The 24371-nt window shown below is 48.1% G+C and overlaps 1 protein-coding gene across 1 annotated transcript; it reads left to right on the top strand.

Annotated features, from left to right (window-relative positions):
• Window positions 1-908: 908 nt before the first annotated feature.
• On the top strand, window positions 909-6457 carry LOC110559205 (RIMS-binding protein 3-like). Its single transcript, XM_021654512.2, has one exon. It carries the CDS (start codon window positions 1146-1148, stop codon window positions 5997-5999), a length of 4854 nt encoding a protein of 1617 aa, XP_021510187.2. The 5' UTR covers window positions 909-1145; the 3' UTR covers window positions 6000-6457.
• The last annotated feature ends 17914 nt before the right edge of the window (window positions 6458-24371 follow it).

The raw sequence follows: 24371 nt of genomic DNA, 5'->3' as shown, positions 1-24371 counted from the left end.
ACACTGGGCTAACATCTTAAAATTTTTAAAAGGGCTGAGGACTGAAGATAATAGTCAAGTAGTAAAATACTTGCTTAGCATGCCTGAGGTCCTAGACTCAGTCTCTAGTACTTTACCCCTCACCCCCACACACGCTAGAGAGAGAGAGACAGAGAAACAGACAGGAGACAGAGAGACAGAGGGAGAGGCGCTAAGGCTATGCTTGTCAGTGGTATAACATTTGCCTAGCCTGGCATGTTTGAGGTTGTGCATACAATCAACCCTCAGTCACTGTCATCCTGCTGAGTCAAAAAGGCTCAGATGCAAGGTATGGTGGCCAACTCCTGCAATCCTAGCAAAGGCAGGCAGATCTCTAAGTTCGAAGCCAGCCTGGCCTACAGAGGGAGTTCCAGGACAACCAGGCTACACAGAGAAACCCTGTTTCGAAAAAAAAAATTTTTTTTTAAACTTTCATTTGAAGCCGGTCATGGTAGCGCATGCCTGAAATCCCAGCACTTGGGGAGGCAGAGACAGGAGGATCACTGTGAGCCTGGTCTACAAAGAAAGTCCAGGACAGCCAAGGCTACACAGAGAAACCATGTCTTGAAAAAAGTTTCAGTTGATGTACGAAAAGGTTTAGTATGCAGGAGTTCCTGGAAGAGTAGGAGAGTTACAGCCACAGTGTGAAACCCACAAATTTACGTAGATCTTGTAATAAGTTAGTTCTCAGTTACCTAATTCAAGTCACTACCAGAAACCCTAGAAGGGGCAGGCAAGGTCTGACCATAACCCATGTTTACGCACGCCCCTTTCTCCAGGCCCAGGAGCAGCAATCATCTGAAGGGTCCCTACTGGGGATCTAGTTCTGAAAGGGATTGCACACTGCTGGGGAGAGAGTGGAATGGGTGCCAAAAGCCCAGAAGCAGGTAAGTTCAGAGGTCAGTTTGAAAGGGGTCTCAGAAGTCTAGGGAGTAAGCGAAAAGTATTGCGTCTGGAGAGACAGGGCAGGTTATAAGGGAGACTGCCCCCAAGGCGGAAGGGGCGCGCGGAGGGCTCCTAGGGGGCCGGAAGAGGCGCGCGGGGCGGTTGGCAGCGGCCGGGGGCGGCGGCCGTTGGCTAACTGGCCTACCAAGCTATCTCTGGCCTCTCGCCCGGCTGCCGCCACAATGACAAAGGATTCACCCACCCCCTTGGGTGGTGGCCGCGCGTCGCCCAAGAAGCCAGGCAGCCCCGGCCCAGCGACGGCAGTGCTGGAGGAGCAGAGGCGAGAGCTAGAAAAACTGCGGGCAGAGCTGGAGGCCGAGCGCGCGCGCGGCCGGTCGGAACGGCGGCGTTTCGCGACCCAGGCGCGCCAGCTGCGGGAGTCTGCCGAGCAGGAGCGGCAGCAGCTGGCTGACCATCTGCGCTCCAAGTGGGAGGCACGACGCCTCCGGGAGCTGCGGCAGCTGCAGGATGAGGTGCAGCGCGAACGTGAGGCCGAGATCCGGCAGCTGCTGCGCTGGAAGGAGGCAGAATTGCGGCAGCTGCAGCAGCTGCTCCACCAGGAGCGCGACGGCGTAGTGCGCCAGGCTCGGGAGCTTCAGCGCCAGCTGGCCCAGGAGCTGGTGAACCGCGGTTATTGCGGCCGCTCGGGGGCGTCCGAAGACCCCGCGGCACAGTGCCGCTGTCGCCTGCAGGAAGTGCTGGCACTGCTGCGCTGGCAGACCGACGGCGAGCAAGCCGCGCGCATCCGCCATCTGCAGGCGGCGCTAGGCCTGGAGCGCCAGCTCTTCCTTAAATACATCCTGGAGCACTTCCGCTGGCAGCCCCCTTTCCCGGGACCCGCGGACCTCCAGATCACACATTCCTCGGAAGAGCCACCCCTAGAAGCCCAGAGCGACACTCGTGGCAGCCCAAAGCCTGCTCGTCGACTCGGATCCCTCGAAAGCCTCAACAGTGGTGTCCGGGTTTGCTCTCCAAACGACCTACTGCCCACGCGCGCCAGCTCCCTCGAATCCCTGGCAACAGCACATTCTTGCTCACTGAACAACACACTGAGTTGCTTCCAGGCTTCCGAATCTGAGGTAAGGGCTTCTTCGACCAGCGCCTCTATCCCAGACACCTCCAGTCCTCAGCCGCCGCTTCAGGTACCATCAATACACAGGAACGCTGGTGACCTGCAGGAAGAAAGCTCCGAGAACAAGCCCTGCGAAGCCCTGACCCCCTCACCACCAGGTCTGGACTACCACGACCTGGTAAGGCAGAACTCGGAGCTGGCCGAAGCACTGCAGGTGCTGGTTCGCCGCTGCTGTGGCCTGCGCGAAGAGAACTTGCAGCTGCGGCGCTCGGGCTTCTCGGATGAAGCCGATGAGAAAGTCAAATGGCTCAAGGTGAAGCACGCAGAACTGACCGATCTTGCTCAACGCCTTGAAGACAGGGCCCGCAAGCTGCAGGAGACCAACCTGCGGGCCGTGAGCGCTCCTGGACCGGGTGAGGGCCTCGGAGGCCTGGACCTGGGCCAAGGGTTTGCCCACCAGCGTGTTCAGGACCTGTCAGAACAGGCTGATGTGCTGCAAGCCAAAGACCTGCAGATCGAAGCACTGAGGCGGAAGTGTCACCTGCTGCAGGCGCGCATCGCCGCGGACCTTGGCAGCTACTCGCATCCTGGAGAGGGCGCCACCTGCACACAGTTGTGCAACATTAATGATTTGGACCGGCTGCAGCGTGAGTCTCAGCGGGAAGTGCTGCGCCTGCAAAGACAGTTGACCCTACAGCAGCGTAAAGCTGGCTCCCAGGCGGAAGCGGGCAGCCTCAGCGCACCCTCGGAGAAAGCGCGGCACCAGGTGCAGGCGCTGGAGCGCGAGCTGGGTGCACAGCGGCGGCAATGCGAGGAGCTGAGCGCACAGGCAGCCGCCGCTGAGCGGCGCTATGAGGAGGCAGAAGCGCAGCTACAGGCCGCGCTGCACAAGGGCGCCAGGCTGTCAGAGGAGAACGCAAGGCTGCAGGCCCTGGCCAGCTCCGTGAAGAAGGTGGCAGACGAGAACAGCAGTGTTTCCCTGCAGCAAAGCCGTGCGAGGCAGAGGCAGGAACCCGAAGCCACTGGCCTGCCGGCGGAGCAGCTGCTGCAACAAGCAGGCTGTGCACAAGACAGGCAAGAGCAGCTGCGTCACTACCAGAATAACGCCCCGAGTGACCTTCGGGCCTTTGGGAAAGAAACGCAGGGATTGCAGTGTCAGCCTGGCCACCCCTCAGAGACACCGGAGACCACCCAAGCTTCAGAACCCCAAGCCAGGGGTAGCAGGAGGCCCAAGTTGAAGCCAAAGTCTGAAGAACATTCATTGTCGTTGCCTATCACTGACGTACAACCTCCCGCTTCTCTCTCCCAGCAGGAGAACCCAGTTACTCCCGGGGAACCAGCTGGTGCCCCCCAGGTGTCAGACAGAAATCCTACCAGTCAGCCTCTGGACTCCAGGCCCCAAGCCAAGAAAAACAGTTCACAATCCAATTCCTCCTCGGTAGAGTCCTTGTGGGCTACAGTGCCATCTTGCCTTTCTCTGGACATGGACACAGCAAGCGAAATGGACGACTTGGAACCAGACAGCGTGTCCACTTCCCCGGAAATGAGGAGCTCCGAGGCTCCCGCCACTCACAAGCTCAGGGTCTTCTTGGCTAGAACTGACTACAATCCACGTGAAGGGCCTAACGAGCATTGCCGAGGTGCGCTGCCCCTCACAGCTGGCGATTATGTTTATGTCTGTGGGGACGTGGATGAGGATGGCTTCTATGAAGGGGAGCTTGTGAATGGGCAGCGAGGCCTAGTCCCGTCCAACTTAGTGGAACCAATTTCAGGAAGCCCCATCCTGAACCACCTATTCCCCACCTCCCCTGATGCTGGTCCTGCCACCGCACCACCCACTGAGCAGAGCAAAGCCTTGAAAGGCAGCTTCTTAGGTGAGGAAGTGCAGGGATCCCTGGAGAGAGGCCTGTGCCAGGCAGGAAGGGCAGACTCTAAGTCAGACACAGCAGTAGAACGTTTGAAAACCAAGACAGAAGACTGCTGGCAGGGCTTGAAACCAAGCACGGGGGAGCAGAACTTCTCCAGGCCCCTTTTGGAGGCCAAAGGAGTATTCTGTTTGGGCCCCATGCAGCTACGGCTGCAGAATGTCACAGCTACCTCTGCCACAATCACATGGGCCTCCGGCAGCAATAGGTACCCCCATATGGTGTACCTTGAAGACGAAGAGCACACTCTAACTCCCTCGGGTGTTACCTGCTATACTCTCCAAGGCCTAAGTCCTGGCACACGTTACCGGGTGAGGGTGGGGGTACAGCTACCTCAGGACCCGCTCCAGGTGCTCTGGGAAACAATGTCCCCCACGATAACTTTTGATACCCCTTTAGCAGGACCCCCTGACCCTCCTCTGGATGTGCTGGTGGAGCACCACACCTCTCCAGGTTTCCTGGTGGTCAGCTGGCTCCCTGTGACCATTGACTCGGCCGGGTCCTCCAATGGAGTGCAGGTCACTGGCTATGCTGTCTATGTGGATGGGTTCAAGGTGACAGAAGTGGCCGATGCCACTGCTGGGAACACCCTGCTGGAATTTTCTCAGCTTCGGGTCCCCCTGGCATGCCAGAAGGTCTCGGTGAGAACCACGTCACTGTACGGTGAGTCTCTGGATTCAGTGCCAGCTCAGATTCCCGAGGACTGTTTCTCTCGTTACCTAGAGGCTCCTCCCTTTAGCTACACAGATGGGGACCCTTCTGCCTGCAGAGTTGCTTTCCCTGTCTGTCAGCAGAAGGCAGTACGGGCGTCTCCAAGTGCCAAGTCCAGCTCTCATGCCCCTGGAAGCTGTGGGGAGCCTCCAGCTATGTTTCTAGAGGAAGCCCCTGAAGAACATTCAAGGAAGCATTTACCAGTCCCCAGCCTGAGCTCAGATAGGGCAAACAACCTCCTCCAGGGGCCCACGGAGGCCTGGAAGGGCTATGAGAAGGACTTGTCCTTTCAGAAGACTCCCCAGAACCACAGGCCACCTCTGCTCTTTGGCCAGCCTGGGCTGGAGGAAGTCCACTCCCCACACATGGGCATTAGTGGAAGTCCTGCTCCAGAATTCGTCCGTCTCTCCCCAGAGACTGGACCTGTGAAAGTGCCATGTTGGGAGAAGCCTGGCCTTGAGAAGGCCCTTCTTCAAAAGCAATATGCTCAGATGCTCCCTCCTCACCGGCAAGGCGCAACCCAGTGTCACACAGCTGACTTCCATCACATTTTGGAGGAGGAGGCTCTGTGTTTGGATTCTCAGTACACAGAGAAGCCAGAGCAAAGAAAGAGCAAGTCCCAAAGTGGACAAAGACAGGGGACTCCGGGAAGCAAGAGAGAGTGCCAGTTTCTTGAACCTACCTCAGTGCTATGCCCAGCACCAACCAGCAAAGTCATTAAGATGTCAAATGGGGCCCCTGAGGAGCTGGAGACAGAAGCCGACAGTTCAGTGAGGGTCTTTGTGGCCCTCTTTGATCATAGCCCCCCGGTAATGCCTGTCAACTCTGAAGCTTTGGAAGAAGAGCTGGCTTTCCAGAAAGGGCAGTTGCTGAGGGTGTGGGGCTCCCAGGATGCTCATGGGTTCTACCACGGAGAGTGTAATGGACAGGTGGGCAAAATCCCTGGACACCTGATAGTTGAGGCAGAGGTGGGCACAGAACAGACTGATGGGAGTTGGCATTTGCTAGCCAAGGGGCACCTGCATTCTGAGGCTCAACGTGAAGAAGATTTGAAGGGTCTAACCAACTCCCAGGGATCCTTCATGCCTCAGGAGAACTCCAGAACACCCACACTGTGGACCCCAAAGACAATGATGGCAGCTCTGGACTATAACCCCAGGGATGGGAGAGCAGGGGGGCCAAAGGGCAAGCTGGTGCTGAGGGCTGGAGATGTAGTCACAGTTTATGGGCCTGTGGATGATAAGGGATTCTACCACGGTGAGTATGGCGGACACAGGGGCCTGGTCCCAGCCCAGCTGCTGGATGACTTATCTGTCCATGGAGAATAAGCACGACTCCCTTGTAGGGTAGTAGCCTCTGGCTGCCCACACCCCTTGGAAGGAGAAGCGAGCACGTACGTATACACCTTCATGCAGCTTACCTCCTCTTCAGCTGCCTTAAGCAACACCGGCTCCAGACAGCATCACCTGAAACTGATAACAGTCCTCAGATGTCCTGCTAGTGTCCAACAGCAGCCGGATTTTAAATCCGAGTTGTTTTTTTTTTTCAAAAGGAAAGTAAACCAGCCAACCCCTGAGAGTTTGACAGGATATTCCAAAGACATGAATAATCGTCATAGGTATTAGAGATGCCTTTTTCTGTGGTCAGTATGTTTTCTTTAGCAGGTTAACATTATCCATCCATTGCCTTGTATGAAAGTCTCAAGAAAATTTAAAAAGAAAAAGCGATCAGAATGCTATTTTTCTATTTTATGTTCAACCCTCATTAAAATGTTCACAGAAAAAGAGAATACTTCGGAAGTTAAAGCTGGCCAAGGGAAATGAGCATATCTCCTCTCTGCCCCCCTTTGCCCAGTAGATGTGGAATGGTGGCAAGAGTCTTTTCCTGAAAGGAAAGGTGCATCCTTACCCAGGGCAGGCTGACCCAGCTAAAGAGAGCACAGGGGCAGGGGTGGAGCTGAGATATCCCTGGGCAGGGGCTTTGTACTGGTAAGTGGAGTCAGTGTCCTTCAGCTAGGAGCCCCTCTCCATTAACTGCTGGTGTTCCCATGATGCATTGTAAGGGATCCCCTTAGGAAAGTATTTCACGCAAACTTTAGAGAAGAACCTATGGAGACTGGTCCCGTCAAGGGTTATGTGGTATACAACCAAGAGCCACTTCCTCCCATGGTCCTACAAGACTCCGCAGGCCAGTGAACATGAAGGGTGGTCTTCACCCTTCTCCCCTCACATCCAACAGAGTGGTCAGAGAAAGGACTCTGCCTTTCCCCAGTATAGCCAGAAATGACTGGAAGCCCCCCCCCAGGGGCCAATACACTGAGCCATCAGCTATTCCAGCAAGGAGGTTAACTCAGACTTGAAGTCAGCTATCTGAAAGTGGGAAGATGTTTGGGGCAGTGGGAGCCTGGCTGAAATTGAGAAATGGGCATTTCTCCTTAAGAAGTGACGTGAAGCTGGGCACACACATCTGTGATCCCAGCACTCCGGAGGCAGAGGCAGGTGGATCTCTCCGAATCAGGTGGATCTCTCCGAATCCGAGGCCAGCCTAGTCTACAAAGCAAGTCCAGGACAGCCCAGGCTACCCAGAGAAACCTAGTCTTGAGAACCAAAAAATAAAAATAAATAAAACAAAAGCAAAACAAAAAGAAAAATAACAAGAAAGGGGCAGTGGGGGAGGCCCCTCAAAGGACATACAAACTACACTGTGTATCGCACAGTCACCATTTGAGAGCTGAGATTGTAGTAGAGAGGAAATCCAAGTCCCATAGGCTGAGGCCCCTTTTGTCCTTTTCTCTCAGTCTTCATAACCCCTGAGGAATGGACTCAGACTGGCTCTGGTGGGCACCACCAGTGCCTGGCCATTGTTAAAAAATTTTTTTATTGTATCCCAAGCTAACCTCAGACTCTATGAGGCTGAGGGTGAGGCTGACCTCAAATTTCTGATCCTCTTGCCTCTGCCGCCTGAGTGCTGGAGTTACAGGTGTGCACAATCACACCCAGCTTATGCCATGCTGAAGCTTGGGCCCCAGCTCCCTGCATGCTAGGCAGGCACTCTTAACTGAACTAGATCCTAGATCGACAGCCACCATCTTAGCCACTTTCGTTTGTTAGTTTTTGTATTTCTCAAATTGTTCCTTTTTTCCCCAGACAGGTTTTCTCTGTGGAGTCCTGGTGTCCTGGAACTTGCTCTGTAGACCAGGCTGGCTCTGAACTCACAGTGATGTGCCTGCCTCTGCCTCCTGAGTGCTAGAATTAAAGGCCTGTGCCACCACTGCCTAAGTCATAGTAACCACATTTTTTTTTTCGAGACAGGGTTTCTCTGTGTAGCCTTGGCTGTCCTGGACTCACTTTGTAGACCAGGCTGTCCTTGAACTCACAGAGATCCACCTACCTCTGCTCCACTGGCACCTGGCTTTTTTTTTTCTCTCTCTTTTTTTTTTTTTTATCACTTGCACCTACCCAGTTTCAACAGATCCCTAGAATTTTTCATTCTGTAAAATTCTGTAAATTTTTCATTTTGTAAACTGCAACTAAGTCTACCAAACTATCCCCCACTCATCTCCTCCCAACCACTAACTTCTGTTGAGACACCGCCTCTGTATGCTTTCAGTCAGAGCCAGGAAAAGGTCCCCTGCTGTGCAGTGTCCTGCAGCCCTCATCCTCCCAACATTTTTCTTGCCTGTTCCTTATCATGTGATCTGGGCAGACCTGTTTGGGCCACATTTGCCTTGTAAGAGAAAATAGGGTTGTTGTTTTTTTTCCCCTGCAGACTTAGAATCCCTCTCCCCATTCTATTTGTTTATTGGGTAGGGCATGAATGTGAAGGTCAGAGGACAGTCTGTGGAGTGGATCACTCCTTTCATCACGTGGGTCCCAGACAGAGATCTGACTCAGATCATTAGGCTTGACAACAGGTATGCCCACTGAGCCTTCAACCTGGCTCCCTGCCCCGTAAGAGCAACCTAGAATGTGCCCCCAAACCCATAGGAAACATTTCTCTAAGGACTAGAATCAAGGGTCAGGCCTGCCCATGCTGACACCAAGCTATAATGTTCTCACAACCTCGAACCCATAAATCTTAAATCCTAGAGACCACAGGAAATTTTAGTAAATAATTTTTGAAAATAGACTGGAAGAGACAGGACAATGGAAAAGATACAAGAAAGTTAATGAAGGCACAAGTGGCATGCCAGGGTAGGGAGACATTGTTTGGGGCCCAACTTTGTTGAGGGTACTACCAGCAATTGTGTGTGTTGGGGAAATGGCTCAGTAGTTCTCAGTACTGGCTGCTCTTCCAGAAGACCAGGGTTCAATTCCCAGCACCCACATAGAAGCTCCTAATATCTGTTCCAGGGATCCAGCGCCCTCTTCTGGCCTACCAGGCACAAATGTGTCGCAGACATACATCCAGAATAAACACCCATACATGGAAAAAAACATTTTTTTTTAAGTGAAGTTGGGCATGTATATGTGCGGGTATGTGAGAGTCAGTACAGGAGCCCACAGATGCTAAAGGCATTGGAGTCTGGGGCCGGAGTTACAGGAGGATGAAAAGAACCAAACTCAGGTCTGCTGAAAGAAAAGCCCCCACTCTTGACGGAGCCTTCTCTCGCCCCCAGGAGTTTCTTGACTCTCAGGTTACCTTTCTAATAAGGCCTTCTGAGGGGGCCAAGAAGATGGCTCAGCACGCAAAGGTGATTGCTACCAAGCCTGATGAGTTAAATCTCCCAAACCCGCCTCATGGTAATAGCTGACTCCTGCCCATTTGTTCTCATGCAAATGGTGGAATGCCTATGCATGTGTGCACACACATAAATGTAATGTTTTTGCAAACAGTCTTCCATCTGCCCAGAGTTCATCTAGATCACTCCAACCTCAGAAGTTTCCTTATAATGCCAGCACTTGGAAAAGGACAGGGAGGAGGGTCAGGAGTTGATGAGTACTATAAACCAGGTTGGAAGTGTGTAAGACCATGTCCAAAAACCTTTTTCCTAAGGCCTGACGTGGTGGCACACACCTTGGATCCCAGGACTCAGGAGGCAGAAGCAGGCAGATCTCCGTGAATTCATGGTCAGCCTGGTTGGTCTACAGAGTGAGTGCCAGCACAGCCAAGGCTACATAGCGAACCCTGTGTTGAAGAAAAAAGAAAAACTTCAGAACAGTCCTTGGGCATAAAACCCAGCCACTGGAATTACTCATTTGCCCCAGCACCTCCCCCAACTAGCTACCTTTACCCACACTGTCAACATATATGGCTGGCTGTGGTAGAGAAGTGGCACGGTGCCTTAGGATCAACCTACTTGAGACTACGACCACCGAAAGCAAGCTCTGGCTTGGGCCTTAGCTCACACTTTCCTGTTCTGAACAGCGTTATTCAGAGCTCTGCTCAGCTCTGCTTTTACAGACGGAATAACTCCCAGAGCAGAGGTCATCTGCCAAGGTCACTTAGCGAGTTGGTGGTAGGGCCTGGGTCTGAAACCAGGTGTGTCCCTTTGCCCTCATGCCCTTATCTGGAAGATTCCTTCCCCCACCCTGTGGAAGGAACACCGTCTAGGGAGGAGGCAGAGGGAGGGTTAGGAATTCAAATTGCTAGGGTTGGGGGTGGGGGGGACTGGGAGTGTAAGCAGTAGCTGGGACTTGGGCAACAGTGTCCTGGGCCTAGCAACACCAGGAGAGGGCCTAGAGCAAATCCTGCCTGCTGAGTCAGAGATGCCTGAGGGATTCCAGGTGGAGATTTCTGAGAGACGGGTCTGGGGAGTCAGCTGGAAAAACCACTCGGAGATGGTGGACGGAGGGGTAGAACTAAGTGCTGAGGGTCCACTCTAGGAGAAGGAGGCCTCAGAAAGGGCAAAGGGCCGCATTTTCCAGACGCTGGGAGTGGTCAGCCTCCACAAGGTCAGCCTAGATAAGAGCTGCAGAAAGGCCCACCCTCCCTTGTGATTATGAGCAAAGGCTCCAGTCCCATCCCCTGGGGCTTCCCGGTAGCCTGACCCGACAAGGAGATAGTCGCCTTCCCCCCACTGCCACATGAGACCCACCAGACCCTGGTGATGGTTGGAAGGTTGAGATCTGGACATTTCATGCCTTCTCCCAACTGCTCTTGGTCCGCTCCCAGGCCTCTGGAGGTTCTCGGTGCCCTAGGGCTTTCAACCCATGTGCACGCTGAAATCTGTTTTCATTGTGTCTGTCCTCTCAGCTGCTGGGAAGGGAACTCTGGGGGGGGGATTTACTCACAGCCTAACCTTGTACCCCCTTCACCCTGTAACACCTTCTGTGCCCACGTCTCTACAGAGCTGTGTGTGGAGACGGCTGAGCTTACGCCTGCCTGCCTTCTGATTTCCCCACATTCACCCTAGCCTGGGAAATAAACATGGCTATGCCTGTTTCACAGGAGAGGAAACCATGGCCCAACAATATGGCTAGGATTTGAACCCACTGGGTGCCCAAGGAACAAAAGCTTCCAGCCCTCATTTTACCACTGGCAAACTTCTCCCAGTCCTTGCTCCTGAATCGTAACACCCTGCAGATAGATCCTAGGGAAGATCCTGCCTGTCGAAAGATAAAGTCAGCAAATCCAGGGTCAGAAAAGAGGGTGTTATGACCAAGCTGGGGAAGGGATAGGGTAAGCTTGCTGCCTTTTTTTTTTTTCAAGGTGGGGGTTTCTCTGTAGTCCTGGCTGTCCTGGAACTCACTCTGTAGACCAGGCTGGCCTGGAACTCACAGAGATCTGAGTGCTGGGATTAAAGGCATGTGCCACTTCGTCAGCATTTTTTTTTTTTTTTTTCTTTTACAGGAAGAGAATGATCATTTTGCCTTATAGTTTGAGGCTATGTTCCATACAGGAAGTGGTGTTGGTGGAGCTGGGAGGCAGCTGCACACATTGTATATGTGTTCAGGGAGCGAGCTCCTCAGCATTTCAGCAGGGTTTCTCTCTGTAATGGCCTCATCTGTCCCAGAACTCACTCTGTAGACCAGGATGGCCTCAAACTCGTGGAGATCCCCCTGCCTCTGCCTCCCCAGTGCCGGAATAAAAGGCTTGTGCCACTCCTGCGTGGCTGGGTTTTTTGTTGTTGTTTTGTTTTTGTTTTTTATGAAGGATCTCGATAACCCAGACTAAAACTTACTATGTGGCAGAAAATGACTTTCAACTGATCCCCACCCCATCCACTTCCTGAGAACTAGCTTAGGGTACAGGTCGGCACCGCCGATGCCCCATTTATTCCGTCAGAGCTAGTGCTTTTTTATGTTAGGCAAGCACTTGACCAAATAAATTACACTTCCTGCCTCACTGCAATTGTTTTTTTCTAAAAAGCAAGCTGGTGTGGTGACACACACCCATGGTTCCGGCTTTCCGGCTGTACAGGAGGTAAACAGTATTTAGAAAATGGGCTGGGAAGCTGGGTTGTGGGGGGGCACTCCTTTAATCCCAGCACTCAGGAGGCAGAGGCAGGTGGATCTTTGTGAGTTTGAGATCAGTGTGGTCTACAAAGCAAGTTCCAGGACAGCCAGGGCTTACACAGAGAAACCCTGCTTCAAAGAAAAGAAAAGAAAATGTGCTGGAGAAATGGTTCAGTGGTGAGACAGACTGACACACATATACACACACACACACACACACCACACACAAGCCTTGGTGGTGGCACGAGTCTTCAATCCTAGCACTTGGGAGGCAGAGGCAGGCAGATCTCTTGAGTTCAGGCCAGCCTGGTCTACAGAATTGAGTTGCAGGACAGTCAGTGATTAAAAAAAAACAAAAAATAAAAAAAACAAACACCCTGTCTCGAAAAAAAAATAGTAATAATAATAATGATGATATAACAATAATAATTTAAAAAGAGGAAGCTAGAGTGCTGCACACTTGTGGCCACAAATGGAGAGCGTCAATAAATAAAGGTTTTATTGTTTTCCTTGGTTTTGGCTTTTTTTTTTTTTTCCCTCCCCAAGATAAGGTTTTTTTGTGTGGACGTGGCTGTCCTGGAACTCAATTTATAGACCAGCTGACCTCAAACTCAGAAATCTACCTACCTCTGCCTCCTGAGTGCTGGAATCAAAGGAATGTGCCACCACCGCCTGATTTAAAAAAAAAAAAAAGTAGAGTGTGAATATTGCTGGGCGTGGTGGCACACACCTTTAATCCCAGCACAGAGGCAGAGACAGGCGGATCGCTTTGAGTCTGATGTCAGCCTGGTCTACAAAACATGTCCAGGACAGCCGGGGTTACACATACAGAAACCCTGTCTTGAAAACAACAACAACAAAAAAAGTGCAAATAATTCATCCGTGTATACCACAGTGCAATGTGCAGCCAGCGGTGACTGCAGCTGGTAGAGTCTTTTCTCGTTCCATCACGTGTGGAGACCAGCTTCAAGTCATTGGTCTTGAAGGTGTGGCAGGTGTCCTACCCGTGTCCTACCTGTTGAGCTGTCACAGCCATCCATCAACACCCTCTGAGGTTTTTATCTTAGTTTGTATGTAACACACGCGTGCTGGTGCTAGAAACCGAATGTGGAAGATTTGGAGGCTGGGGTATGATCCTTGGTCTTCTGGAAGAGCAGAAAGTGCTGAACTATGTCTGAACTTAACCTCTCTGAGCCTAATCACTAAACGTCTCTTTTATATATATATAATTTATTTATTTTACGTGTATTGCTGCATGCCTGTCTGTGTGAGGACATCAGATCTTGGAGTCACAGACAGTTGTGAGCTGCCCTGTGGGTGCTGGGCGTTGAACCCAGATCCTCTGCAGGAGCGGTCAGTGCTCTGAACCACTGAGCTACCTCTCCAGCCCCAATACATCGTTTCTTTTATTCTCTTTCTCTCTCTTTTGTGTGTGTCCTCAGTTTTCTTCCTTCCTTCTTTTCTTTCTTTCTTTTTGACAGGGTCTCTCTTTGTAGCCCTGGCTATCCTGGAACTTACTATGTAGACCAGGCTGGTCTTGAACTCACAGAGATCCGCCTGCCTCTACCTCCCAAGTCCTGAGATCAGAGGCTTGTGCCACCCCGCCCAGCAAATATTCTTTTTGTTGTTGTTGTTTTGTTTTAAAGTTTTATTTGTTCATTTATTATGTGTGAGCACATGTGCTTGAGTCTGTGTGCAGCATGCTTGTGCAGTGAGCAGTAAGCAGGCCCCACACAGCTGAAATTACAGGCTGCTTGATAAGGGTGCAAGAAACTAAACCTGCATCCCCTGGAAGAGCAACAGTTCTCTTAACGTTGAGCCCCCAAACATTTTTTTTCAAGAAAATTATAATTCTTTTTAAAGAAACACAAATGGCCAAATTTTTTGTTTTTCTCTTTCTTTCTTTCTTTCTTTCTTTCTTTCTTTTCTTTTCTTTTCTTTTTTTTCTTTCTAGACAGGGTTTCTTTGGCTGTCCTGGACTGGACTTGCTTTATAGACCAGGCTGGCCGTGAACTCACAGAGATCCACCTGCCTCTGCCTCCCCAGGTGCTGGGATTACAATAACTACTTTAAAATGTGTTCATTATTTCTAGCCTTTTGTTTTGTTTTTCAAGACAAGGTTTCCCTGTGTAGCCTTAGCTGTCTTGGACTCCTTGGCTATCCTGGACTCACTTTGTAGACCCGGCTGGCCTTGAACTCACAGAGATCCACCTGCCTCTGCCTCTCTGAGTGCTGGGATTAAGCATGTGCCAGGGCATCCGCCCAGTTTGGTGATTTCTCAAAACAATAAACAGTGACCAGCTATTTCACTCTAGGACATATCACAGCCTCACCCCCACCAGGCCAAGACTTTTTAAAATTATTCATTTTTATTTTATATTCATTGGTGTTTTGCCTGCATGTGTGTCTGTGTAAAAGTATTTGAACTCCTGGAACTGTAGTTCCAAGCAGTGGTGAACTGCTATGTGGGTGCTGGGAATCAAACCTGGGTCCTCTAGAGGAGCACCCAGTGCTCTTAACCTGAGCCATTCTCCAGCCCCAGATATTTTTTTCTTGTTTCTCTCTTTCTTTTTTTATTTTATTTCTATGTCTATTATTATTATTGGCTACATATATGGTTTCTCTGTGTAGCCTCGGCTGTCCTGAACTCACTTTGTAGATTAGGCTGGCCTCAAACTCACAGAGATTCGCACACTTCTGCCTCTCCTTGTGCTGGGATTACAGGCATGCCCAATGGTGTCAGGCTTCAGGATTTTTTTTTTTTTAATAATAAAAAGAAAAGAAAGAAAGATGCATACATCTTTAATCCCAGCACTCAGGGAGGTAGAGGCAGGCAGATGTCTGTGAGTTCAAGGCCACCCTGTTCTACAAATCGAGTCCAGGACAGCCAAGGTATATACACAGAGAAACTCTGTCTGGAAAAACCAAAACCAAAAGAAACAAAGAAACAAATAAGACAAAAATAGAGTGGAAAATAAAATAAGATTAAAAATGCAGTAGGTCTTCAGAACATTAAGATGGTCCCAGGCAAACACCCTTCCTACCTCCGGCCTGATAGCCTGGGCTTGTTCCTCAGGGTCTGCATAGTAGAGGAAGGAACCAACCCCCATAGGTCCACTGACCTTCACACTTATGCAGGGGCACACAGGCCCCCACCTAAATAACAGAAACAGGGTTTTACTGAGTAGCTGTGGCTGGCCTGGAACTTACGATGTACTCCAGGCTGGCTGGGAACCAGAGATCCCTGGCCTCTGCTTCCTTACAGCTGGAATTAAAGGCATGCTCCACCTGTGCATGTTAAAGTCAGATATATCAGGCAAATTAAAATTCTTTGAGATTCTATCTTATGCCAGTCAAATGGCTATCTGGCTATCATCAAGACAACAAAGGTTAGGACCCATGCAGTGATGGCTCAGCAGTTAATAGCACTTACGGTTAAGTGTTACGGTGGAGTACCGGAATTCTGTTCCCTGCACACACATGGTGGCTCACAGCCCTCTGTAAGTCCAGTTCAAGGGGCAGCTGACTCTTCTAGCCTTCCAGGACATTTCACAACCAGGGTGCACAGACACACATGCAGGCAAAACACCCATACACATAATAAATGATGATTTAAAAAAATGCTAGGTAGGATACGAGGAAAGAAGAACTCTTATTCATTCCTGATGGAAGATAAACTAGAACAACCATTATGGAAATCAACATGAAGGGTTCTAAAAAACTAAACTGAAGGAGAACTGCCTCGTGGCCAGCTGTGGAGGCACTCTCTGAAATCCCAGCACTGGTGAAACAGAGGCATGAGGATCTCTGAGTTGCACCTTCCACTACAGCCAGGACTATACAATGAGACCAAAGCAAAAAACGCAACTGTCCAACTATCTGTGACCTCTATGGAACTAGAAAAGATACTACTAGAGGAACGGGATGATGGGATAGGACCCAAGTGATGTGAAAGTGAAAGCAATGGAGGAATTGGAGAAACAAACGGGGAAGGAGAATTAAAAAAAAAAAAATGTTTGAAAAAGGCTACTATGAAATATAATACCGTGTATGCTAATTTAATTTTTAAAATTAAAATAACAAAAGCCAGGCACTGTGACACATCTCAACACTGGAAAGGAAAAAAAAGGTGTATCTCTAGGGCTGATGGGACAGCCAAGGGACTCCCCACCAATGAGGGACCCTCCACCAATTCAGGTATAGTGGCACCAGGGCTGCACAGGGAAACCCTGTCACAGAAAAGCAAAGGGGGTCGTTGTTGGCCCAGGACTTTAATTCTAGACTCGGGGGTGGGGGGCCAGAGACAGGCAAATCTCTGGGAATTCCAGGTCAGCCTGATCTACGGAGTGTAGCCAAAGCTACACAGAGAAACCCTGTCTCAAAAAACAAACAAACAAACAAAAAACTAAACAAACAAACAAACAAAAAACCTAACAAATAAAACAAAACAAAAAAAGATGGAGCAGAGATTGAGGGAATGACCAACCAATGACTGGCCCAGCTTGAGACCCCTCCTGTGGGTGTCAAGAGAGCCAACCCCTGCCACTATGATACTCTGTGACGCCTGCAGACAGGAGCCTCTCATCACTGTCCTCTGAGAGGCTCTCCTGGTGGAAACAGACGAAGAGACCGGCAGCCAAATATTGGGCGGAGTTCAGGGAGTCTTGTGGGAAAGTCGGGGGAGGGAGAGCGCGCGCCTGAACGGTCAGGCACACTACGAGAAGACCTACAGAGTCGACTAACCTGGGCCCACGGAGGCTCACAGAGCCGAACCACCAGCCAGAGAGCATGCATGGGCTGGACCTAGGCTCCCTACACATATGTAGCAGATGTGCAGCTTGATCATCGTGTGGGTCCCCTAACGATGGGAGTGGGGGCTGTCTCTGACTCTGTTGCCTGCCTTTGGAGCCCTTTCGCCCAGCTGGGCTGCCCTGTCTGGCCTGAGGATGCACTGGTGCTGCTGCAACTTGAGGTGCCAGGCCAGGTTGGTGCCCATGGGGCCTCTCCTTATCTGAGGAGAAGGGGAAAGAGGATGGAGGCGGTACTGACAGGGGAGGACAGAAAGGGCTTCAATTAGGATGTAAAGTAAATAAATAAGTTAAGGGGGGGAGAAGCTACTTCAAATCCCCAAGTTCGACCAATCTTCCTCCTTGAGGCTTGAGTGGCTAGGACTGCTACTGGAGGCTGCTACCTTAGGTTCTTATGTTAGCCTGAAGGACGCATTCACCCTTAATCTGCCTGCTGATGGCACCGCCCTGGGCCTAGGCTTTCTCAGATGCCTTACCTTGATTATTGATAGCTGTTGCTCCTCTCCACAGCTCTAATGCCATGCCCTTATGGGAGCCTACGAAGTGCTTGCTTTGCTCCAGAACCTGGGTGCAGTGCCCAGAACCCAAACAGAAATGCTGGGTATTGTGTCCTGTGTTTCTAATCCCAGCAGAGGAGGACAGGAATTCACTGGTCAGCCTGAACAGCCTACTTGCTGGGCTCTAGACCCCAGAGAGACCTCATCTCAAAGGAGGTGAACAGTGTTCTTTTGATGACGCCTGATACTGTGCTCTGACCTCCAACTGCAAGTCCACACATGTGTTTCTATACCTCCTCCATGCACAGAGCACACGAATACACTGAGAAATTTCCTCATACCTTACCTGCTTTAAAACTCTTCAGTGACTTTCAATAGACCTTGGGACAGTAACCTCAATTGCTACCAAAGCTGATACTGTTCTCCATCATTGGGTTTTCACTGCAGGCCATTTTACCAGCTCTGGCAAGCATCTTCTGGGAGCCTGTATCCCTTCAGGAATTTCAGCATGCTGCTCTCAGATGAGATGTCTGTCTCCCAGGTCTCCCCTGCTTATTCACACACATACCCATGCCCACACATGCGTGCGTGCGTGCACACGCACATACCACAACAAAGTGATTTTTGGCTTCGGAGGAGCCTCTCTAGGTAAGAAATGGTGCTACCCACAGTGGCACTCAGGTAGACGACCAGGGAGAGATCCTTGGAATTTACATGGTGGAAGGAGAGAACCAACTCCCAAGAGTAGTCTTCTGACCTCCACATGAACACACACGCACACACACGCACGTGCACACACACGGAATGCAGCACAGTTGCTAGAGCGCTTTCCTAGCATTCATAAAGTCCCAGGTTCAATCCAACACAAAAACCGGCAACCCATGACAGTAATCCTAGCACCTGGGGAGTGGAGGCAGGAGATTTAAAAGTTCAAAATCATCTTTGGATATATAGGGAATTCTAAAGCAAATAATGAATTTTTTTTTTTGGGGGGGAGGGTTCTGTCTGTATCCCTGACTATCCTGGAACTTGCTCTGTAAAACCTGGCTGGCCTCAAACTAATAGAGATCAGCCTGCCTCTGCCTCCTGAGTGCTGGGATTAAAGACATATGCCAGCATACCCCGATCAAATTATGGCTCATTTTTCTTTATGATTAAATAGTTCAGTGTGGGTTCATATATACGTATTTTCTTCCTTTCTGACTTTCTTTCTTCTCTCTGTGTATTTCTGTCCTTCTGTGTTTCTATCTGTCTGTCTCTGTGTCTGAGACAAGATCTCACTATATAGCCTTAGTTTCTCTAAGCTCACTCCGGTTGGTTTCATTCCTGGAAAAATCGCCTCTGCCTCCAGGATGATAGGGTTACATGTATACATCTAACTTCCTACACATTCCTTTGTGTATGTGTGTATGTGTTCACTGTATGTATATGCATTTGTGCATTCCCCTGTGTGTGGAGTCCAGAAGTGTCTTTAGCACTCTCTATTGTGTTTATTTATTTTCGAGGCAAAGCCTTCACTGAACTTGTAGTTAATGGGTTCAGCCAGAATGGCCGGCCACTGTGCTCCAAGAGTACCCACCTGTCTGTCTGCTCCCCGGTGTTGGAGTTACAGACTGTACCACGCTGCCCACCTTTGTACTCAGGATTCAAGCACAGGTCCTCAAGAGCAGTCCCTTATCAACTGTGTAGCGTTGTGGTCTGGGGCTTTGTACTTGATTGTTAATCATTTTACCCCCCGAGGTCTGTTTGCTGTCTTTCAGGAGCAGACACTCATGTACCCCAAAATGATCTTTGTAATCCTTGCCTCCAAAATATCCCTGACTGGCTGAATAAATGCCTACACAGCAGTTTAGGGCAGAAGATAGGGAGGTGTGGCCAAAGTTCCTTAGGCTTTGAGGACAGAAGGATCATGGGAAGGAGAAAGACAGGTAAAGGAGAAGGAGAGCGCCGCCGTGGAGTAGGTAAAGCATGTGGGCCGGGAGGAAGAACTCTGAGAATGGCGTGGAGTGAAGCGGCCCGCGTGGGAACCATGTGCAAGAGTTTTGGGGTTACGGATGGGAGGTAGCTATGATTAAAGCAAGCGGCATGGTGGTAATGAGGTAGCATAAGGGGAGATGTTTCCCCAGCCCCAGGTGAAGTAAGGCTGACTTAAAGTACAGCAGGTGTCTGTGTCTTTTATTGATTATGATGGAGGGTTAGATAATGCTGCCATAATAATTACAGGTTTTAATAATAACCATTAATAACGTTTGTTACAACAACTTAGCCATCCCCTCCTTCACATTTCTTGGCCACCACATTTCTTTTTATCCATTTAGCTGTTAAGGAATGCTTAATTCTTAGATATTGTAATTACTGGCACACACACACACACACAGAAACACAAAACCAAGTAGTAATTAAAAGTCTTCCAACCAGCCAAAGGTGGTGGTGCACACCTGAAATCCCAGCACTCGGGGAGGCAGAGCCAGGCAGATCTCTGTGAGTTCGAGGCCAGCCTGGTCTACAAAGTGAATCCAGGATAGCCAAGGCTACACAGAGAAACCCGGTGTTAAAAAAAAAAAAAGTCTTCCAACCAAAAATGTACAGGCCATAAGGATTCTATGCAGAATTCTACCAAACCTTCAAAGAAGAATGGATGCCATGAATATTCTTCAAATAATTCTGTAAAGTAGAAACTGGAGGGACACGTCCTAAATTTTTTGCAAAGACACTATCACCCGGGTACCTAAACCTAAACCATACTGTTGGTATAATGTTCTTGTGGAATGTATACAATTTGCCCTTGTTCATTCACATGCTGATTTCTCTACTTCACTAACTAGTCTCTGTGTGGTGATTTGGTATACAGCTGGTTTAACTAAAAGATAAATCAATAATAAATATTAATAACCAACAACAAATTGTGTACTAATGTGTGGCAGAATTTATAGTAATCTAGCAAGAACTTATATAGAAAGTAAAACTATAGAGTAGTTTTTTAGTTCTGTTCCTTAAAAACAAAGCAACAGCAGTTCCTAAACTCAGATTCCTGATTAGATAGACCCCCTGCAGAGCAGCAAGGCTTCCAGCTGGCTGCAGAAACACAAAAATAGATACATACAAACCCCAGAGAGGAAGTTTCTTTAGGTAGAGGGAAAAAGTGGCTCTTTGACAAGGAAGCGTCTCAAAGCCAGACTTTGCTAGCCAAGGCAAAAAGCAATTGCCCTTTGAGAAGGGGTTCTTGCCTGTCTGAGAAGCCTTAAGCATCTAACCTAGTAAGGTCTAGAAGAAAAGCTGGGAGGCTGTTTAAAACTGCTTTCTCAGGACAAAAGCTTACGTAAAGGAAAAAGGCCAGTTTAATAGGTTCAAATTAAGTGTTCTTCCAAGTCAGACAGGCACTCAACAGACTCGGGGAGGAGTAGGGATCTGGTAAAATAATTCTAAGTTACAGGTGGGAGGCAAAACCATGCCTCTTTTCTGTGAGCTGATAAACAGCGTTGTGAGACACAGCACAGCGCTAAAGAACATAGACCAGGAACAGACTTACGATTGGGTAAATTGTTTAATAATCACACTTTTATGCTATACACAAATTTAAGTAAATAAAGCAGACAGGATGGGAGAGACAATAAAACAGACTTCTTGGAGCTTGGCTGAGACTCTCTTCTATGGTTTTAAGACAGAAATAAAGGAAATTTTAGAAATTATGACTATGGTTACGTTCATAATCCTCAGTTTAACTTTAATCGTTGGATTAGCCTTTGTGGCTTCTCAAAGGCAAAGGCTTTAGAAAAGATACTGGAACAACACAAAGAACAACCAGAACAATATAAAGAAAAAATTAAAAGTGGGAAGTGAGGCATAAAACAAGAGATTATTGAACAAAACAAACAACAGAGAGATAGGTATGAAATATGGGTGCAGACCTTAAGAGTTTAGAATGGTAAGTAAAGAAAATGCTCAGGCAGAGGCGAAAGATAAAAATAAAGAAGGCCAACCAAAGGTGGTTAGAAAACAAATGTTAGATTATCCAGTCAGAATACAACAGAGACCAACACTTGATGATCATCCACAGGATTATCACGAAGCTGAATGGCGCCCTGTGGAAGTGCTAGATCTGAGGAAATTTAAAGAAAGTGTCACTAATTTTGGACTGCATTCACCATTTGTAAAACAAATGCTGACTTCCTAGTCAATCAGAAGTAGAGTAATCCCAAAAGACTGGGAGGATATGCAAAGGCAATATTAGAACCTGGTCCATATTTACAATGACTTTCATGGTGGAGAGAAGAGGCCAGAGAGATATAGCACACAAAAATAGAGCCAGAGGTGCTGGTTTTTCTAAGGAACAGCTGCTTGGAAATGTCTTAATTGTGGTGGGCGAGGTTACTACAAAGGAAATTACAAGGAAAACCAAAATAATTCAAAATGGGAGCCCACGCTTCCTAGAATACACAGAAGATGTGGCAAGGGTCGACACTGGCCTAGCGAATGTCGAGCAGTAACAGATAAGTGGGGTATTCATTTATCAAAAATTGCCCAAGGGGGCCTCTCACAGGCCCTGGTACAGGACAGGGATACTCCTCCACAAGAAAATTAAACACCATTGCTCTGGGAATAAACATTAAGAAATCAGACAGCGAGGTCGGAGCAAGATCTATAGATAAATCAAAAAATCAGGAAGGGAACGAAAAATAAATATTCTGATCAAAGGCCAAAGTTAAAGATAATTTTAAATAATATTGAAATTGAAGGCATGGTGGATACTGGGGCTGATGTCACAAGTATCACTCTTAAATCCTGGCCCCCAGGTTGACCACCTCAAGAGGTAGATATCCAATTCCAAGGAGTTGGAACTTTACGTAAAGTAAAACAAAGTGTGAGGTAGCTTAAATGCACAGGACCAGAAGGTCAAATAGGAAAATTAAGGCCATATGTGGCTGAGATAGCCATAAACTGATGGGGAAGAGATCTGTTACAACAATGGGAGACCCAGATTGACATCCCCTCAATTGCAGAGTCAAGCCAAAAAAATAGATACTACTCCTGATAATGAAGTTAAAATTATTTAAAAATGCCATCAAAAACAGTTCCAGACTGTCCAGGCTGTCCATGAACAAAATACAGCAGAGGCTGTCTTTTCAACTTCATGTTGGGAAGCCACTGTTGATAAAATACCCATAGACATACCACTAGGGTGACTGGCTGACCAACCTTTTTGGATTGAACAATGGTCTAGGAGTAAAGAAAAAATAAAGGCCATAGAACAGAGGTTGTGGGACTCTTTGAATCAAAATGGAGAGCCTTCAGAGCAATCCAATCTGCTACTTACAATAACACCAAAAGAGGTGGTTCCAGATGAGAAGAGTCCACAAAGGCTTGAAGATATTGCAAAATGGCAGCCCATTGAGATGCTGGAGAGAAAGTCTTCAGCTATAGGCCAACTTGGTCAGACTGGATATTGTATGTATATTCTTAAGGTTCAATTACTAGATGAAGATCTATATGCTAAAGTAGAAATGCAGATCCTGTTTAGTGTTGTCTTGAAACTGGGTTATAAAATGGCTGCTGTGCTTAGTTTGGAGAACTGAAATACATGCACCATGCCATAGATTCATAGTCAGAATTCCAGGGGGGCTTTTGCCTTAAATTCTGAAGAGCATGATCCTAAGGGTACACATTTGTTAGAGATGGTGAATGTTTTGGAGATGCCCTTGCAAATTGGAACAAATGGTGCTTCAGCATATATAGGCATTGGAATTCAACAATATTTTAGACATTATGATATGAAACCTGTTACAGATATAACTTATAATCCTACAGGTCAAACAATTATGAACATATCTAACAGTAATTTTAAAAAGATGGTCATAAAACAGAAGAGAAATATAATATCTCCACAAAATAGATTAAATAATAATTTATCAATTTTAAAATGTTTAAATGAGATAAGTAGCACACCTGTTAAGCACACAATGGAATTTAGAAAGGACTGCTGAATTAGAGCAGCATATAAAGGTCCTAATTCCAAAATGGAGAACAGGGAATGTGTTATGCTGTGGAATAGGAAAAGAGAAATTATGAGTTCCATCAAAACTAATAAAAATCAGACATGACAGAGGAAGACCACCTGAAGATCTTAGCCCCACACAAGAAGAGAAAAATCAAGAAGACTAAACCAAACAGGTAACATAAATTGCTGATCTCTTCACATGGGAACAACTCTAAATATGACTGAGACATAAACAGTGTTTCCAGCCAGAACTTCAAACATACATGGCCAATAAATCCATGGCTACAATATCCTCAAAATTTATTATACCATCTTTTAATTGGCATAGATAAAATTGGTTTACAGTTTAGTTTCATCCTGCACATAGCATACATTTATAAATTTAGGACCATATAATGCTTGTGAGAAATTATATGTTTGCAGAACAAAAGGACCAGACACCGGAGACACTGGATCAAACCTGACAGAATTCATCCTTCCAGCATGCTGAGATGTTGACAGATCTGTTCCAGCATCTTGCATGGTCCAGCATTCTGCTTTTTCCTGCCTCAACTGCTTCAATTGCTATTTCTCATCAAAGTCTGCTCCCAAGAGAGCTTTGAAGAAATGCTAATCTCAATTGGTCCAGCATTTTAGACTATTCCAAATAGGACTTTTATGTATGAAGCCTGAAATTTCTCAACATTCAAAGACTGGACCACAAATGTTAATGCTTGCTTAATTAATCATTTTTCCTAATTTCCTTTGGGCCCCTTCTGCATGTCCAAAAAATTAGCTAGAAAAAATGAGAATGACATCTAATTTTCTTTAAAGGAGTTTGGGAAGATTTTTGGTTGTTTTCTGGGGATGTGAATGTTTATTGTCATTGGGAGATGGTTATAAGTTGTTACTGATCTTATTCAGAGAGAAAATAAGGTTAGGATATTAGATAATGCAAGTTAATTGTTAATCAACTCATAGTCATGTCAGATTCTAGTCTAATTTATCACAGGACTATACATCC

The sequence above is a fragment of the Meriones unguiculatus genome, chromosome 17 (genome assembly GCF_030254825.1).
Source record: "Meriones unguiculatus strain TT.TT164.6M chromosome 17, Bangor_MerUng_6.1, whole genome shotgun sequence".
In the NCBI taxonomy this organism is placed as follows: Eukaryota; Metazoa; Chordata; class Mammalia; order Rodentia; family Muridae; genus Meriones; species Meriones unguiculatus.
This window is presented reverse-complemented; position numbering and strand designations above follow the sequence as displayed.